At 43.4% G+C, this 20,122-nt stretch overlaps 1 protein-coding gene across 1 annotated transcript; it reads left to right on the top strand.

The window, feature by feature from the left end:
* Nucleotides 1-1,229: 1,229 nt before the first annotated feature.
* On the top strand, nt 1,230-19,650 carry LOC311132310 (low density lipoprotein receptor adapter protein 1-A-like; the record flags this gene model as incomplete). The annotated part of the gene is made up of 9 exons (XM_084165559.1): nt 1,230-1,314; nt 8,748-8,890; nt 9,741-9,853; nt 10,337-10,451; nt 13,243-13,342; nt 15,271-15,336; nt 15,906-16,042; nt 16,137-16,171; nt 17,616-19,650. 9 exons carry the CDS (start codon nt 1,230-1,232, stop codon nt 17,767-17,769), a joined length of 948 nt encoding a protein of 315 aa, XP_084021685.1. The 3' UTR covers nt 17,770-19,650.
* Between the last annotated feature and the right edge of the window lie 472 nt (nt 19,651-20,122).

The raw sequence follows: 20,122 nt of genomic DNA, 5'->3' as shown, positions 1-20,122 counted from the left end.
ATGATGATGGTGGTGGTGTGAAGTTTTGTATTGGGAAGTTACACCCTGCCCACTGGGCACACACTTGTTGAATCGACGTTGTTCCCCTGTAATTGCAATGAAATTACGTTGAGCCAACGTGAAATAGACGTTCAGTTGACGTCTGTGCAGTTTGACCATATGCCGTGTTTTTTGCTGTAGGGTGAAGTTGCCCCCTATGCACTGATCCTGGGTCAGTTTTACATTTCCCCCACTAATGGTTAAGGTTAGGATTAGGGGAGCGGAATCTGATCCTGGATCGGTACCTAGAGGAAACGTGACCTCGGCGCCCTGTTTTCTCATGTATCCTACATGGAAAGTATTGGTGTGGATCACAATAATGGACTTGTGACCTGTTTTGAAGATGTTCTACATGTTTTTAGTGGGAAAGGGAAAAAGTGTTTTGTTTCCTCTGTTTTCGTTGTTCCACCATGTTGTTTTCTCTCTATCTCAGAGTGATGATGATGATGATGTCGGCTGCGTCCAGACTCCTCTCACTTTGGGGCCATCACCTGGAATTAAAAACATAATCTTGCAGGCGATGATGATGCAAGCTGTTTGAGAACAATCTGTGTTTTGTATTTCTTCCTCTCTCAGATATTCACATCCCAGATGTTGACGTGTACCTATTCATCAGGCCCTTGTTAAGACTACTAATGCACCAGAGCATTGAAACGTTGTACCTCCAATGAGTGGGAAACTTGAGGAGAAACCTAGAGTTCCTATTTGTCTATGAACATACCTTATTCCTCTGGTTTACTTAAATACTGAATACAGATTAGACATTTATGCAGCAGGATTTAAGCAAAAGTTTATTAGCACAAGGTGGCGACAGTACATTATTTTTTTGTTTTTAACTCATGACTGTTGCACTTAGATAAAAAAAAAAAAAAAAAAAACATTGGGACAAGTAGACTCGCATCTTTGTTATCCCTTGTTGATATCACTTGTTGCAGATAACAGGTAATAAAGCAAAGGCAGTTATTTTTTATCAAACGCCGCTTGACACTATTTTGACCTCTTGGGATTCCCTCGCGCTTGACGTACGCCTGCATTGGGATTGCCCATTCGGTTGATTGGCAGATATAGCACCGCCCACTGGGTCTAAATTTAAAGTCGTCCAAAGAATCAAAGCCAACAACATTCTTGGAGCTCTGCGGTCTAGAAAGACTACAAACACTTTGTCAAGTTTCCTGGTCCTAAAGGCGGCGATGGATGCCATAAGGTCGGCTGGAAGAGCTATCATTCGAAGTCCAAGTATAGCGAAACGGTCTTGGAATTCGGGCAAACATAAAAGTAAGATTTGTCTGAAGTGAAAACTTCCTGTAATATTTGCTTCACACATGCATTGTAGTGAACAAAGCATTTGACAAAACGTTGTTTTAGTAGTGTGAACACAGCGAATTATTAACACATTTGTATGTTTGTGGGTCAAATGTTCATGATATGCCGAATGTATTGTAGTTTGTCTACTGTATAACACTTGTTACATCCAGTGCAACATTTTCATCAATCATATCCATTGCATGTTTTTCATTAGTTCACTCACTAGGCTAGTCTACTGTTGTCATGATTTGTGGCACAATTAGGCCTAATCAATTAAGTAAAAAACGAACACGTAGCAACCACGTGTTTCCTATCAAATTAACCAGGTTGCAATGTGAAGGGATTTCGACAAGAATGTCCTCAGAACTGGCGGTGTAGGCTACCAGTGATCCACTATCCTCAAGTATTCCCAATTTATGAGCTCAGAGCCTGAAATGCACCACCCTTGATAACCATATTCCTCTCATGCAATGACCTAATTGCAATGTTTTGGGTAACAGTACTCTATTTATACTCTATTACAGTCCATCCATTGTGACACCAATGTTTGAATCAAGTCTAGCCTTCTCTCAGTAGTTTAAATGTCCGTGTAGCATTTTAAGCTCCTTTCCATTGGAATAGTTTCTCACCCAGTTTGGAACCGGAACACGACACCTGTGGCTGTTTTGAACGCTAATGTAACAACTACACGGCACCGTATGGCATAAAAAGGTCAGTTGGCCACCCTATTCGCTACATAGTACACTATTTTTGATCAGAGCCCTATGGGACCTGGTCAAAAGTAGTGCACTATATAGAGAATGGGATGCATATTGTATCCTACATCTCACTTGATCCTGGGCGAGGGGGTGATTCGGTGGCGGCCGAGGAAACTATAACTACTTATCACTATAACCATGGTAACAGCTACTACAGAAGTGCTCCAGGTCAGTAAATCCACACACAGATGATACATTTGATTGACCAGATACTCAAGTGACCGCTCTAACAACGAACAGAAACGTCTTTAAAAAAAATGGAAAGCGGAGATCAGGTGGGACCATTCTAGCCAATGAGAGGGCAGATACGCATGTGATCAACAGGCACAACTCTGATATAAAGTGCTTTTTTTTTCTCTCAGTTATTATAATCAGTACACTCGTAACAACCTAAGCATTACGAAACTTCTATTCGATCAAATAAGCCGCACATAGCAAATAAACCTTTTTAAATGTTTCGTTAACCACATTCGACACTCATTAACCTCCATACAAAAACTCCTCGCTTGGTGAGCTTAAAAAAAAAAATACAGAAACGCCACCACCTGCCGGAGAAGACAGATTTTGGGCCCAGTTATCCCTCTTTTAACTCTTCCCCTCTGGTCCACAGCATGGCTGGGTTCAGATTCAAGTTTGGGAACTGCTGGTGCTTCTTCCATTGTTAACACACACACACACATTTATAGGCACACTTACTGATGTTGGTTTTATATAAACAACTCATGAAATCATGATCAAGTTAACACAAACTGTGATGTAGAGGTAGGTAATGTTGATTTAACTGTGATGTAGAGCTACAGGTGACGAGTGACCTGTTTTCCAGTGTCTAATCTACAGTAGGCTTTCTGAATCTGTTCTCCAGGTTGGGGCAAACGTCCTCATCACTACTGATCCATATCGTTCAGCCTGCAGGACTGGCCATGGTCCGGCATGTAGACTGGGGACAATATCTTCCTTTGGATAGAAGTTGCCCTCAGGCACAGATGTATAATCCATTTACAGTCTCCAAAAATCCTAAACTCAACCAGGGGAGAAAATGCCAAAGTGACCTTTTTTAGATTAAACTTCTGTTTTTCATTTTTCTCTGTAACGCCCAGGGGCAATGTATACAACACCTCACCCTCCTTTTCCTCTTGTCCCGTGTCAAACAGATTGTTTTTGGGTTAGAGAGGGTTTTTAGAAATTGGTTGAGGTAAAGCCACCTTGGCAGAATTTTCCACATCCTCTGGTGCATGGACCATTTGAGCAATATTGCTCACTTTTTGAGTCCACATCACTTCCATATTACCGACAGTATCGTTTGTCCTCTTTCCCATAACCTCTTATTTTACGTACAGCTTATTCCAATAGTACATACCGTAGAATTACGAACTATAATACTAGAGTCATTTATCATATTTATCAATTCAATCATATTTGTTCAGTCACTCCTATGGTATATATACCTACTTCTGTGAAATCCATTTAGTTCTAACCCCCATTTCTTATAGTACGTGTTGACTTCTAGGTGTAGGATGTAGTTGACAGAGTTCTGAGAATTCGCTATTATTGTTTGTTCAGTCATTCATATCCACCTTGAAATCCCTGGATTCTGATTGGCTGTTGTGTGTTGATAGAGGGGCTGTGATGTTGTGTGGTTTCCTGTTGCTGTGGTAACATTTCTGTTATCTTTGGTCTGCATTGGGACAGAGTGGTCGACCTCCCTGCGTTATCGCCTGTGTCACTATAGTCTAACCTATAGTTCCAACTTACATTCAGAAACCTCACATGAACTTGAACCCTCTGGTCTTCTAAGAAGCAGTGTTTTCATTGGGCATAACCCTCAGGTCTTCTAAGAAGCAGTGTTTTCATTGGACATAGCCCTCAGGTCTTATAAGAATCAGTGTTTTCATTGGAAGTTAGCCCTGCCAGAAGTTAGACCCTTGTCCAATGTCCCTAGATAACATAGACTTTATGTAGCTCAGTTGGTAGAGCATGGCGCTTGCAACGCCAGGGTTGTGGGTTCGTTTCCCACGGGGGGCCAGTATGGGAATGTATGCACTCACTTAACTGTAAGTCGCTCTGGATAAGAGCGTCTGCTAAATGACTAAAATGTAGACTGTAGACCTAAAGTGATCCACTGGGTCCATATGGCAGAAACTCATATCCTAGCCTTCTCCGTTTCTCCCTCTACTGTTCCCCCTAATTTCTCCCTCTCCCTCTTCCATTCATCATTGTATCCCTCATACTTGAAGACTCCCTCACTGACCCCTGAACCTGAAGCCCTCCATCTTGTTATCTGGTCATCAGGCAGTCAGTCAGGGTCCCATGCTGCTGCCTGCTCTTGCTGGGACCTCCTCTCAAACCAGAGCTGCACGTTTACTACACACACACGCCATACAGGGATGTCTGAGTCAGTGATGTCACGGTCATTAGTCCGAATCACGGTTAACAAACCAGAAAACAGCGGGACTGTTTCTAGTTTTTAAATATAACCGTTCTGGGGATGGTGTGAATGTGTTAGCGCTCGTCCCGCGTGTGAGAGAGAGAGAGAACGTCATTGTGCGCATGTCTGCATCAAATCAAATTGTATTTGTCACATACACGTGTTTAGCAGATGTTATAGCAGGTGTAGTGAAATGCTTGGGCTTCTAGCTCCGACAGGGCAGTAATATCTAACAATTTCACAACATATACCCAATACACACAAAACTGGTAAGGAATGGGATTTAAGAATATATACATATATGGACAAGCAGTGACAGAGCGGCATGGACTAAGATACAGTAGAATATTATAGAATACAGTATATACATATGAGATGAGTAGTGCAAGATATGTAAACATTATTAAAGTGACAAACTCCCGAATGGCGCAGTGGTCTAAGGCACTAGCTGTGCCACTAGAGATCCTGGTTCGAATCCAGGCTCTGTCGTAGCCGGCCGCGACCGGGAGACCCATGGGGCGGCGCACAATTGGCCCAGTGTCATCCAGGGTAGGGGAGGGAATGGCCGGCAGGGATGTAGCTCAGTTGGTAGAGCATGGCGTTTGCAACGCCAGGGTTGTGGGTCCAGATTCCAGTAGTGAAAAAAATAAATTAAAAAATGTATGCACTCACTAACTGTAAGTCGCTCTGGATAAGAGCGTCTGCTAAATGACTAAAATGTAAATGTGGTGTTCCATTTCTTAAAGTGGCCAGTGATTTCAATAGGCAGCAGCAGCCTCTAATGCTAGTGATAGCTATTTAACGGTCTGATGGCCTTGAGATAGAAGCTGTTTTTCATTCTCTCGGTCCCAGCTTTGATGCACCTGTACTGACCTCGCCTTCTGGATGATAGCGGGGTGAACAGGCAGTGGCTCGGGTGGTTGATGTCCTTGATGATGTTTTTGGCCTTCCTGTGACATCGGGTGCTGTAGGTGTCCAGGACCCAGTTGCACAGGGCGGGGTTCAGACCCAGGGCCCCGAGCTTAATCATGAGCTTGCAGTGTACTATGGTGTTGAATGCTGAGCTATAGTCAATGAACAGCATTCTTACATAGGTATTCCTCTTGTCCAGATGGGATAGGGCAGTGTGATGGCGATCGCATCGTCTGTGGATCTATTTGTGTGGTAAGCAAATTGAAGTGGGTCTAGGGTGACGGGTAAGGTAGAGGTGATATGATCCTTGACTAGTCTCTCGAAACACTTCATGATGACAGAGGTGAGTGCTACAGGGCGATAGTCATTTAGTTCAGTAACCTTTGCTTTCTTGGTTACAGGAACAATGGTGGCCATCTTGAAGCATGTGGGGTCAGCAGACTGGGAAAGGGAGAGATTGAATATGTCCGTAAACACACCAGCCAGCTGGTCTGCGCATGCTCTGAGGATGCGGCTAGGGATGCCGTCTGGGCCGGCAGCCTTGCGGGGGTTAACATGCTTAAATGTCTTAATCACGTCGGCCACTGAGAAGGAGAGCCCACAGTCCTTGGTAGTGGGCCTCGTCAGTGGCACTGTGTTATCCTCAAAGCGGGTGAAGAAGGTGTTTAGCTTGTCTGGAAGCGAGACGTGTGAGAGAGAGAGAGAGAGAGAACGTCAGTGTGTGTGTGAGAGAGAACGTCTGTGTGCGCGTGTCTGCATCTGTGTGTGAATAGCAGTGTGCACTAGATCTCCAGTGTGCACTAGATCTCCACTAGATCTCCAGTGTGCACTAGATCTCCAAGGAAATCTCTGCTAACAGAGTTCTGGAAGGCTACAGAAATGCAGAACAGATAAGGAATGAGGGAATGGCCTTTAATAGTTAAAATTACTCACTGTCCCCCTGTTTGGCTTTCTGTCTTTCTCCTTCAAAACAACGTGAAAGTAGGAGGAAGTTACCTACGGTGAAGGTTAGGTTTAATTGGCTACCCATCCACATCGCTCCCCCCCCCCCCCCCCCCATAACGTTTCTTCTCCATGATGAATGTAGCTAGCGATAGATAGCAGTAGGCTAGAAGTCGTCAGGCAAAGGTTTCATAGAGGGTAGCTGGTCCTGGATCTGTCACTATATGGATAACTTACACCAGGCTAAAAAGAATGAAAACATTGCTGGGACTATGGAACGGACATCTCTTATCATTGCTTGTTAAAGTTAGTGTACCAGACTATTCATTTTCCACTCTCCTTTCTCTCTCTCTCTCAATATTTCTTCCCCTTTCTCCCTCTCCTTAATATTTTGCCCTCTTTTACAGGTCAGCTATAGGTTAGTTCTGAATGAAAATATTTACTTTTGCGTTCAGTTCTTCCACCCTGACCGATAGTGTTTTTGAAACAGTTTCACCTTTTTCAAGTAATTTTTTTACCTTTTACAGGACTTTGTTTTGAATATCTTTAGCGCCACAAATTCACACGACAGACCAACACTGACGCAATACCAAACACTATCTCAGAGACAAACGGATAGATGTAGCCACCTGTATCGACCTTATACATAATATTGACCCTGTTCTCAAACATGATTTGAAAATAACATCTGAACGTTGACCCACCTAGCTGCTTGGACCTGGACGGATACATGTGAGAACAACCTGGAGGTCATGACCTACTACTGATCTTGACCCCATAGAGGATGTATCTCTATGGTTCAATCAAAGTTATTCTAGTTTTGATTTAATATTAGTTTTTATTTCTATTAGTTTTTAGATTTTTATTTGAAATTCAGTTTAGTTTCAGTCAGTTTTCTGACTTGATTTACTGGTTATTTTGTTTCAGGTTGATACACACTTTATGTTTTGGTTTTAATATTATTTAGTGTTTGGGGCAGAAAGTAGCCGTGGGGGGCTAGGAGCCATTTATGTGTTTTTTGGGGATGTCACTTCTTGCCACTAGGGGGCAGTAATGCATAAGGAGAAGGGGCCATAGACTTGGCTAGACAACATCTCTGTATCTGTGTCATGATGGTGGCTGTGGGAGCATGGGCTGCACCATTGAGGCAATCTCCATCTTGAAATAGTAAATTTTCATCGGCTGATCCTTCCTTATGACACGGCTGTCATGACTCCAACCGGGTCATCAGGTCATGCCAACCGGGTCATCAGGAGGGATCAGCCAATGAAGTTGGACGTCCTGCCCAGTTGACTAAATAAAAATGGCGAAAGCCCGCAATGGCGCTGCCCATGCTAACTCTGGCTTTTGGGCACGTTTCTGTTCAACCAAACAAGATGTTCTGGTTCATCTTCAAGAAGATTCTGCGTTCCAGAGAGGTGGTCGTTCGGTTTCTCAAGCCTGGTGACAGTTGTCCTACAGACAGAATATTCTCTCCACGAACGCTTAGGATGCAGGGGAAGAAACCAGTGCCACAGGGCACAGCTTTGGATAAACAGCAATCCTTGCCTGCCAGGACTGGAGAGGTGACTTTGTAAACATGCCCACCTTTACCTCTTCCAGGTATTTCCGCAGCTCACACAGGGCACTTAATGCCCTGCCAGGTTGACCCTCCGGCTGGACAGTGACCTCAGACACAATCTTCGATACAAGTTTAGCTATATTTCTGAAGCACTGGTCGAGATGCTTGCTTGATTCAAAGTGCTGGCATCTTGCTTGGGTCCTGCTGCTCCACGGCTGTATTCTCTGATTTGCTGAAGTACAAAAGACTGCTTCCCTCATCAGTGTTGAGCGAAGTGCCTCGCTCTGCAAGCTGCTGCAGAGCGAGGATTTGAAGTTGTCTGTCAGAGGAGTCAGTATGCATGCGGAGCGCTCACGCAGTGACTTCAGGAGGACCTGTGCCGACTGTTTTGCAACAGTAGTTGACTGCACGTGTGACTCGAGGTTGAGAAGGCACGGCACCACATCAAACAACGACTGGCTGTCAGTTTGAAGTTGGTGTTGATTTACGAACTGCTCCGGCAAACTTCACAAGCTGCTCAAGCTTGTCACGCTCCATGCTCGCCCTCGGATTTCTTCGGTGTTGTCTAGTGATGGATAGTGATGGCTAGTGAAAATGATGCACAAGCTAGGCCTATTTGTAACATCGCCATCTACTGGCAGCATTTTCCCGCCAGATTCAGAAGCTCTTAAACCCCATTTAGATTTTTGGGCAAAGTTTAAAAGATAATATTACCATCAAATTCAGTTTACTATAATAACCTTGCTATGGTTGACCCCCCCCCCCCCCCCCCCCCCCCCATTCCTTACAATCTTATAACCTCTAGAACTTCCTGAGAACTGGACAGACACGAGGGAGACTGTTGTAGATGGCATGACCTTTAACATCCGCCACCTAGGCATGACCCTGGTGGACCAGCCCAAAGGAGAGGACCTATCAGCAGCCGCTGTCAAGAGGATCATTGCCACGGTGAGCTGTGATGTCATACAAGTAGGAGGGATTGGAAGTTCAAAGCACCGGAAGTTTCCGAAGCACTTGATTTTAGATGATATTTTTGGAGTTGCTCTTGATCAAATCAATCAAATCAAATCAAATCAAATCAAATTTTATTGGTCACATGCGCCGAATACAACAGGTGCAGACATTACAGTGAAATGCTTACTTACAGCCCTTAACCAACAGTGCATTTATTTTAAACAAAAAAGTAAGAAATAAAACAACAACAAAAAAGTGTTGAGAAAAAAAGAGCAGAAGTAAAAAATAAAGTGACAGTAGGGAGGCTATATATACAATAGAATAAAGTGACAGTAGGGAGGCTATATATACAGGGGGGTACCGTTGCATAGTCAATGTGCGGGGGCACCGGCCAGTTGAGGCAGTTGAGGCAATATGTACATGTGGGTAGAGTTAAAGTGACTATGCATAAATACTTAACAGAGTAGCAGCAGCGTAAAAAGGATGGGGTGGGGGGGCAGTGCAAATAGTCCGGGTAGCCATGATTAGCTGTTCAGGAGTCTTCAGGAGAGCTTCTGCTCTCAAGAACAGCATTTTCCTTAAGTGCTTCAAGATGACTGAATAACATGGCCTGCCCCTTAGAAACTATGATCAATTAGCTGACTCTTATTGGTATTATTATAGTGTTGATCATCTTAGATCTATCTATCATCAGTAATCATCTTACTTTTATTGTGATATAATTTTAAGATCTTCGTCTAATTATTGTTGTTATATTATCTCATATCGATCCAGGCCAAAGCCATTAGGAAGAATTGATTTGTAATGAATCTATGTTCTCTGTCATCAACTGTATCCCCTCCAGGCCAAAGCGGGAGGTAAGAAGCCTCAGAAGGTGTCTCTGAAGGTTTCTCCTCAGGGTATTATGCTTTACGACAGTCTGACCAACCAGCTACTAGACAACGTCTCCATATACAGGTAGGGGTGTGTGTGTGCTGTGCATCGTACCACAGTGGTTGCAAATTGTATTTGTGTTGTGTGACCTCTAACTTGACAAAAATACACAAATATTTACTCTGTGGATACAAACACATCTGGCCTACTTCTCAGACTTTTGTTTCTCAATGAAGGGAAACCCCAACGGGGGAGGGAGAGGTGGGAGAGGTGGGAGAGGGGGGAGAGGGGGGAGAGGTGGGAGAGGGGGGAGAGGTGGGAGAGCGGGAATGTCTTTGAAAATACAGCTCCCTACAGGAGACCTCATCTGCACAGAGCTGGGTGGCCACACACACACACACACACACACTCTCTCTCTCTCTCTCTCTCTGCCAGAACGTTTCTTCCCACACAAGCTTTTATGGCATCCTGGTTTGTCTCAGAGGACACTTGCCATTTGAACCATAACTGTGACCGCTGACTTTATTTTGCCCTCTGACCTTTTAACCTTTGCCCTGTGTCCTGCAGGATATCCTACTGCACGGCGGACAAGCTGCATGACAAGGTGTTTGCCTACATCTCCCAGAACACCCTCAACGGAACACTGGAGTGCCACGCCTACCTCTGCTCCAAGAAGAAAGTGGTGAGTCTGAACTGGCACACAACAACCCCCTATCTGAAAGTACTGGACGGGGTGTAAGCAATATTCTTATGGCTCTACTTGGACCTCCTGTAGGCTAATTTCAGTTTTTAGTTATCTACACTGAACAAAAACATAAACGCAACATGTGAAGTCTTGGTCCCATGTTTCATGAGCTGAAAGAAAATATCCCAGAAATGTTCCATACGCACAAAAAGCTTATTTCTCTCATTTTGTGCACAACTTTGTTTACATCCCTGTTAGTGAGCATTTCTCCTTTGCCATGATAATCCATCCACCCGACAGGTGTGGCATATCAAGAAGCTGATTTAAACAGCATGATCATTACACAGGTGCACCTTGTGCTGGGGACAATAAAAGTGTCACACAACACAATGCCACAGATGTCTAGTTTTGAGGGAGCGTGCAATTAGCATGCTGACTGCAGGGATGTCCACCAGAGCTGTTGCCAGAGAATTGAATGTTTATTTCTCTACCATAAGCCGCCTCAACGTCATAAAAAAAAATAATGGCAGTACGTCCAACCGGCCTCACAAACGCAGACCACGTGTATGGCATCGTGTGGGCGAGCGGTTTGCTGATGTTAACGTTGTGAACCGAGTGCCCCATGGTGGCGGTGGGGTTATGGTATGGCTAGGCATAAGCTACGGACAACAAACACAATTGCATTTTATTGATGGAAATTTGAATGCACAGAGATACCATGACGAAGATCCTGAGGCCCATTTTTTTTTTAAGGTATCTGTGACCAACCGATGCATATCTGTATTCCCAGTCATGTGAAATCCATAAATTGGGTCCTAATTTATTTATTTCAATTGACTGATTTTCCTTATATGAACTAACAGTAAAATCTTTGAAGTTGTTGAATGTTGTGTTTTTTTAAATATATTTTTGTTCAGTATAGCTATCTTTCAGATCTGAACACTAAAGGGTAGGGGGATTGGCACAGAAATGAATCCTATGAAAACTACTGGGTGTGCAGAGTTTTGTTCCAGTCCTGCTCTAACACAGCTGACTCTACTAATCAGCTGCTCAACAGGAATCTGGTGTATTAAAGCAGGGCTGGAACAAAAGCCTGCCTTAAAATATGTTTGCTTCCAATATAACCCCTACATCTGACTGTGGCCTTCTCTCGTTCTCCCGGGGGAAACGTTAGGAGGTCTGACTGTGGCCTTCTCCCGGGGGAAACATTAGGAGGTCTGACTGTGGCCTTCTCTCGTTCCCCCGGGGGAAACATTAGGAGGTCTGACTGTGGCCTTCTCTCGTTCCCCCGGGGGAAACATTAGGAGGTCTGACTGTGGCCTTCTCCCGGGGGAAACATTAGGAGGTCTGACTGTGGCCTTCTCTCGTTCCCCCGGGGGAAACATTAGGAGGTCTGACTGTGGCCTTCTCGTTCCCCCGGGGGAAACATTAGAAGGTCTGACTGTGGCCTTCTCGTTCCCCCGGGGGAAACATTAGGAGGTTGCACTCCTCGTCCCCTTTTTGACTTCCTGTGTTGCTGGGAATCTGGAGGACACTTCCCTCCCTCAAGTCACCACGCCGTCTCTCGTATAACCCAATACTCTTTCGCAAGTCTCTCTCTCTCTCTCTCACTCACTCACTCACTCACTCACTCACTCACTCACTCACTCACTCACTCACTCACTCACTCACTCACTCACTCACTCACTCACTCACACACACACACAGAGAGAGATTGGATACTAATGACCTTTGACACAACGCTCTCCCAGCTGTGTGAATGTATCCACAGTGGTGCTTTTCTACTGACTGAGAGAAAATAATTTGTTAGTCAATCAAGGTTGACAAGGTCATTGAAAATAAACAATGTGTCAATGCATGGTCTTTAAACCTTTATCTCTCATTGGCCCCAAGGGTAGCTCCAATTACAGTGGCTTTGACTCTTAAAGGAGTAGTCCACTCAAACTATATTTTTGGTGTTTTTTTTGGTCATTTGTCCACTGTTGAAAAAGTCCCAAAATGTTTCACACATCTCTCTGAGCAAATATTTTTTGGGTGTGTTTTTATTCAGATTAATAAATTGGGTGGTTCGAGCCCTGAATGCTGATTTGGCTGACAGCCGTGGTATATCAGACCATTTTATTCAGTTGTATAACTTGATTGCTCTGCTCAGTTTTGAATATTTGTTTGTTTGAGTCATTTATATAATGTGCCCTGTAGCCTCTGTGGTTTAGAGCGCTCGTACTCTAGAGCAGGGTTTCTCAAACTTGGTACCGGGGCCCCTCCTGGGTGCACGTTTTGGTTTTTGTCCTAGCACTACACAGCGGATTCAAATAATCAAAGCTTGATGATTTAATTGGTTATTTGAATCAGCTGTGTAGTGCTAGGGCAAAAACCAAAACGTGCACCCAGGAGGGGCCCCAGGACAGAGTTTGGGGAAATTCTGCTCTAGAGTAGTGATATTCAAACTTTTTCAGCAGGGACCCCATTATTATTTTTTTTTTACCCGCATTTCTAAGGACCCCATGTATTTCTTTTTTGGCCAGGAATTCTGCCCGACACCCACAACCAATCTAATGACACAACCTTCAAATCTGTAAATTTAGGTTTTCACATCAACAAATAACCTTCAAATCATTACAATTTCATCTCTCCTATCAAAATTAAATGAACCAATACATACATTTACTCAATACAATTATATCCCCCCCCCCCTCCCCCTTTGATTTCTAATGAAAAATTAATGTTGTGTCATTGGGGCTTCTAGCATCATTATAACAGCCAGTGTATTGTCTTTTTTTCTCCCTAGGCCCAGGCAGTGACTCTGACGGTAGCACAGGCCTTTAGAGTGGCCTTTGAGTTCTGGCAGGTTGCCAAAGAAAGTGTTCACCCCAGCTATTGTCCAGAAGGTGAGGACTGTACAGGTGGATCAAAGCTGAGACTGATAAACAGCTTCTATCTCAAGGCCGTCGGACTGTTAAATAGTCACCACTATCCAGCCCTCCACCTAGTACCTTGCCCTGAACTTTAGTCACTGTCATTAGCCGGCTACCACCCGGTTACTTTACAATGCATATTAGAGGCTGCTGCCCTATGTACATAGACATGGAACACTGGTCACTTTTAATAATGTTTACATACTGGTTTTACCCATTTCATATGTATATACTGTATTCTAGTCAAGTCCATTCTATTTAACTATTGCTGTACATATACTATTCTATACTACGTATTCTTCAGATATACATACATATTCTATCCATGTACAGTACCAGTTAAAAGTTTGGACACAGCTACTCATTCCAGGGTTTTTCTTTCTTTTTTTCTACATTGTAGAATAATAGTGAAGACATCAAAACTATGGGAATCATGTTGTAACCAAAAAAAAGTGTTTAGTGTTAAACAAATCAAAATATATTTGAGAGAATGCCAGGAGTGTGCAAAGGGTGGCTACTTTGAAGAATCTCAATTATTAAATATATTTTGGTTTAACACTTCTTTGGTTACTACATGATTCCATATGTGTTATTTCATAGTTTTGATGTCTTCACTATTATTCTACAATGTAGAAAATAGTAAAATAAAAAACCTTGAATGAGTAGGTGTTCTAAAACCTTTGACTGGTACTGTATTACTGTACATATGGACTCTGACATTGCTCGTCCTAATACCTTATAGGTTATTGTGTACTGTTCGATACTACTGCACTGTTGAAGCTAGGAACACAAGCGTTTCGCTACACCCGCAATAACATCTGCTAAATATGTGTTTGCGATTTGATTAAATGTTGCTATACAAACCCCATTACACACAACCCTGGAGAGACACACACACACACAACCATGGTGAGACACACACAGTCCTGGAGACGGACGGACGGGGACACACACACACACACACACACAACCCTGGAGACAGACACACACACGCCAAACACGCGTCACAGTTTAGCATTTCTATATGACATTTTATTTGTCACATGCCGCGAATACAACAGGTGTAGACTTTACCGTGAAATGCTTACTTACAAGCCCATTTCCCCGAAATGCAGAGTTAAAATGTAAAACATTTACAAAAGGGGGGAAAAAAAGAAAATAGTTAGTCCAGCGAGTGTGTGTGTGTGTGGGTGGAGTCCAGCGAGTGTGTGTGTGTGGGTGGAGTCCAGCGAGTGTGTGTGTGTGGGTGGAGTCCAGCGAGTGTGTGTGTGTGGGTGGGTGGAGTCCAGCGAGTGTGTGTGTGGGTGGGTGGAGTCCAGCGAGTGTGTGTGTGTGGGTGGGTGGAGTCCAGCGAGTGTGTGTGTGTGTGGGTGGGTGGAGTCCAGCGAGTGTGTGTGTGTGTGTGTGGGTGGAGTCCAGCGAGTGTGTGTGTGTGTGTGGGTGGAGTCCAGCGAGTGTGTGTGTGTGTGTGTGGGTGGAGTCCAGCGAGTGTGTGTGTGTGTGTGTGTGGGTGGAGTCCAGCGAGTGTGTGTGTGGGTGGAGTCCAGCGAGTGTGTGTGTGTGTGTGTGGGTGGAGTCCAGCGAGTGTGTGTGTGTGTGTGTGGGTGGAGTCCAGCGAGTGTGTGTGTGTGTGTGGGTGGAGTCCAGCGAGTGTGTGTGTGTGTGTGTGTGTGTGTGTGGGTGGAGTCCAGCGAGTGTGTGTGTGTGGGTGGAGTCCAGCGAGTGTGTGTGTGGGTGTATACAGCCGGTGCAAGAGTCAGTGCATTTTTATTTTTAAAGCCGGTCAATGCAAATAGTCTGAGTAGCCATTTGAATAACTGTTCAGCAGTCTTATGGCTTGGGGGTAGAAGCTGTTCAGTAGCTGTGTGTGTGTTGACGGTAATATTTTGTGTGTCTTGTAGAGAAGAGGGTGAAGTCCGGCTCGGCTGGAGAAGCAACCAGCAGCCTGGCTAGTCTGAAAGGACGAGGTAAGGGGGACACATGCAGAGTGTCACTGGGGCTGCGTTTACACAGCCAGCCCAATTCTGATCTCTTTTTTTTTAACCAATCCGATCAGCTCTGAAAAATATCAGAATTGGGCTGCCTGTGCAAACGCAGCCTCAGACACACACGCACTCAGCCTTTTATCCAATGCACATATTCAGAAGACACAAAATACCTTCTTTATTTCTAGTATAATGTGCATCAGATTTATGTTAAGATGAATGCACTAATTGTAAGTCTCTCTGGATAAGAGCGTCTGCTAAATGACTACAGTGTAAATCAGAGTAACACTTACTGAATGTTATTTAGCAATGAACGCTATGAAATGTCTTTCTGATTATCTTCTCTCTTCCTCCTACATTTGACATTTTAGTCATTTAGCAGACGCTCTTATCCAGAGTGAGTGCATACATTTTATTTTATTTTTCATAATGGCCCCTCCTACTGTGGCCTTGGTTGGATCCATGGGATTCAGGCCCGAGTCTTTGTGTGAGCTGTTGGAATCAAACTGTAAATACTCCAACATTTACTGATTGGCTGATTGTCTCCATAGATGTTGCCACGGGTAACCTGCTAGACCTGGAGGAACGGACTCATGTTGCTTTGGTTCTGGAAACCAATGGCAACGAGGAGTTCCAGGTGGACAACCGCACCGCTCCCGAGAACGTTGAAAACAACAACACTGTCTGGGTACGTCTCAATCCTCCATCAACCATTTCTCTCTGCACTTAGAATTAATGAGAGCCAATATTTGGGCTACAAAAACTCAATCTCTCTCTTGCAGGAAATTGAGGAAGACTTGGACGTGGCTTTTTCTAGGTAAGACAATCGTCCTAAATGTATCTGTTGTCAATAAGCTAGTCTCTTCTTGCTGCTGACTGACCACAGAAATCAGCTCATTGATTTGCTCAGATAAGATTTCCCTGAGAGTGATTGCAGCTTTTGGAGAATGTGATAGACTACAGCTCCGTCCAGAATGAGCCTGACTTACAGGTTAGAATAGACTACAGCTCCGTCCAGAATGAGCCAGACTTACAGGTTAGAATAGACTACAGCTCCGTCCAGAATGAGCCAGACTTACAGGTTAGAATAGACTACAGCTCCGTCCAGAATGAGCCTCAGACTTACAGGTTAGAATAGACTACAGCTCCGTCCAGAATGAGCCTGACTTACAGGTTAGAATAGACTACAGCTCCGTCCAGAATGAGCCTCAGACTTACAGGTTAGAATAGACTACAGCTCCGTCCAGAATGAGCCTGACTTACAGGTTAGAATAGACTACAGCTCCGTCCAGAATGAGCCTGACTTACAGGTTAGAATAGACTACAGCTCCGTCCAGAATGAGCCTGACTTACAGGTTAGAATAGACTACAGCTCTGTCCAGAATGAGCCTGACTTACAGGTTAGAATAGACTACAGCTCCGTCCAGAATGAGCCTGACTTACAGGTTAGAATAGACTACAGCTCCGTCCAGAATGAGCCTGACTTACAGGTTAGAATAGACTACAGCTCTGTCCAGAATGAGCCTGACTTACAGGTTAGAATAGACTACAGCTCCGTCCAGAATGAGCCTGACTTACAGGTTAGAATAGACTACAGCTCCGTCCAGAATGAGCCTGACTTACAGGTTAGAATAGAAAGAGAGGTAGAGATCATCGAGAGAGCATGGTTGATTCGAGAATGCCTCAAATGTAAATTCTTGAATTTGAATTGAAGCAGAAAACAGGATCTAGAATTGCAATTAGAATTAAAGGAAATATGATTAAATTATAAATGCCTCTTATGATCTATATTAGGTGTAGTCTGTACAAATATATATATTTTACGTAAAACATCAAACATGTCGTTATATAAAATATTGTTGAAACAATAGATTTTTAGGACAAACTCTTAAAATGAATCAAGGAAAACAAAACCTGTATGCAAATGTTCTTAAATATTACATTTTAATTAATCGGTTACATTTATGTTCAATAAAGAAGCCAAACAAATGAAATGGTTTGGTGGAAATGTGTAATTGGCTATTGTAAGCACTAAGGTTTCAAGAGTATATGAACATTGTTTCCAGAGAGAAGTGATATTATTTGAAAGTACTTGGCCTTTACGCTGTGACTACATCCCCCCCCCCCCCCCACCTCTCACCCATTCCGTATGAAAAATGTATGCACTCACTAACTGTAAGTCGCTCTGGATAAGAGCGTCTGCTAAATGACTAAAATGTAAATGTCACACTGTCCCCCGTCCCCCCCCCTCCTCCCTCCAGACTGGCGGTGTCCCGTACTAACCCCCAGGTCCTGGACATTGGGGTGACCCCCCAGGATTGGCTGACAGAACCTGACTGGGCCGATGGAAACACGTGCAACCAGAACACATCGAACAAGAACGCCACCAAAGGAGATGACTTCTTTGTCTTCTGATTGACCACTGGAGGGCGACCGAGAGGCACAGCTTTTTGGTTCTTTGGCCCAATCCCAAATCAACCCATAGGCCCTACGCTGGAGCTGTCATCCTCTCAGGTCTCCACAAGTGCATAGGACACAGGGTCTAGGGGTCGATTTGAGATTGGGCCATAGAAGAGTTGAAGAGTTCCATTCCAAACCGATCCCTTGCCTCTGTCCTTATTCCCTAGTTGACTCCCTCCCCCTTATAGATCTGAAAGGACTGCATAGGTTGAGAGCTTTGGCTGAGATTATGTCATATTGCTTAAGTTTCATCCAAGTTTTTATAGATCTACATGGGGCCGCCAGGAAGAGTCTATGGGTAGAGGCTAGGGATTTGATTTGGGACCCCCCCCCCCCACACACACAACAAAGCAATAATACAGCCTATAATTCCAGTGTACATTTTCTATCATACACACAATGTGTCAACCTACATTATTTAGTTTTGTTTACTTTGTTCTTTCATTTCTATGTACTATGTAGTAGTCTATAGTATTACTATTTGGACCATGGTAGTACTATTTGGACCATGGTAGTAGAAGCTGGTACTATTTGGACCATGGTAGTAGAAGCTGGTACTATTGGGACCATGGTAGTACTATTGGGACCATGGTAGTAGAAGCTGGTACTATTGGGACCATGGTAGTAGAAGCTGGTACTATTTGGACCATGGTAGTAGAAGCTGGTACTATTTGGACCATGGTAGTAGAAGCTGGTACTATTTGGACCATGGTAGTACTATTGGGACCATGGTAGTAGAAGCTGGTACTATTGGGACCATGGTAGTAGAAGCTGGTACTATTTGGACCATGGTAGTAGAAGCTGGTACTATTTGGACCATGGTAGTACTATTTGGACCATGGTAGTAGAAGCTGGTACTATTTGGACCATTGTAGTACTATTTGGACCATGGTAGTAGAAGCTGGTACTATTTGGACCATGGCAGTACTATTTGGACCATGGTAGTACTATTTGGACCATGGTAGTAGAAGCTGGTACTATTTGGACCATGGTAGTACTATTTGGACCATAGCAGTACTATTTTGACCATAGTAGATGGTAGTACTATTTGGACCATGGTAGTACTATTTGGACCATAGCAGATAGTAGTACTATTTGGACCATGGTAGAACTATTTGGACCATAGCAGTACTATTTTGACCATAGTAGATGGTAGTACTATTTGGACCATGGTAATACTATTTGGACCATGGTAATACTATTTAGACCATGGTAAATTTTAGTACTATTTGGACCATAGTAGAAGCTGTAACTATTTGGACCATTTTAGTACTATTTGGACCATACTAGATGGTAGTACTATTTGGACCATAGTAGATAGTAGTACTATTTGGACCGTAGCAGTACTATTTGGACCATAATCAGTATTATTTACCTATATGTATTTATTTTGTGTTGGTTATAATTTATAGTTTTTCTAATTAAAGATGGGATGTATGATTTCAGTCAGATTTATATTGAGATTTAGAGCTGAACTATTCTTCATCCGTCACATTAAGCTTTGGATTAGTCAGTCGGTACAGCAAAGCCTCAATACAGACCAAGCAAGACAATCAATTTTGGTACTCCCTACTTTCTATAGTTGTATAGGGGATGTATTCTTGACATACTAGAGTTTGGTTCAGTTGCCACAAAACAGCAGACTTCCTGTATTTTTTTCCAACTTGTTCAAAACTATTTATCCTGTTTGTGCCTACTTAACGTGACCTAGGAAAGTGATGTATTGAATTCCTTCCTACCATGGCCAGTTTCACCCTGTTCAGTAACCTATCTCGACCTGTCCAATGTGCCATGTAATACTATATACCAGCATAACTTTGAATAAAACATTTTAATAATGCAAATTAAATGAAATTGATGTTTGGTCTACTTCTAGGAAAGGATATTTACTGTTGCATAACACCCTCTGACAGAGGAGGGTGTTGCTGCCAGGGATTTCCAGAAATTACTGCTTTGAGTGTTCTGGAGTTCCTGCTAATTCCCTACCTATTCCAGGAATCCTCCAATCTGAATTTCTGGAAAACATGGGAATTTTGGGATAGTTGCTGGAATTTTGTAATCAAATTTTTACACGTGTTTAGCAGATGTTATAGCGGGTGTAGCGAAATGCTTGTGCTTCTAGCTCCGACAGTGCAGTAATATCTAACAGGTTATATCTAACAATTTCACAACATATACCCAATACACACATCTATGTAAGGAATGGAATTTAAGAGTATATACATATATGGATGAGCAATGGCAGAGCGGCATGGACTAAGATACAGTAGAATATTATAGAATACAGTATATACATGAGTAATGCAAG

This window comes from Coregonus lavaretus, assembly GCF_964263955.1.
Source record: "Coregonus lavaretus genome assembly, chromosome: 7".
NCBI lineage: Eukaryota > Metazoa > Chordata > Actinopteri > Salmoniformes > Salmonidae > Coregonus > Coregonus lavaretus.
The sequence above is the reverse complement of the archived record's forward strand: the minus strand, read 5'-3'. Positions and strand labels throughout refer to the sequence as shown.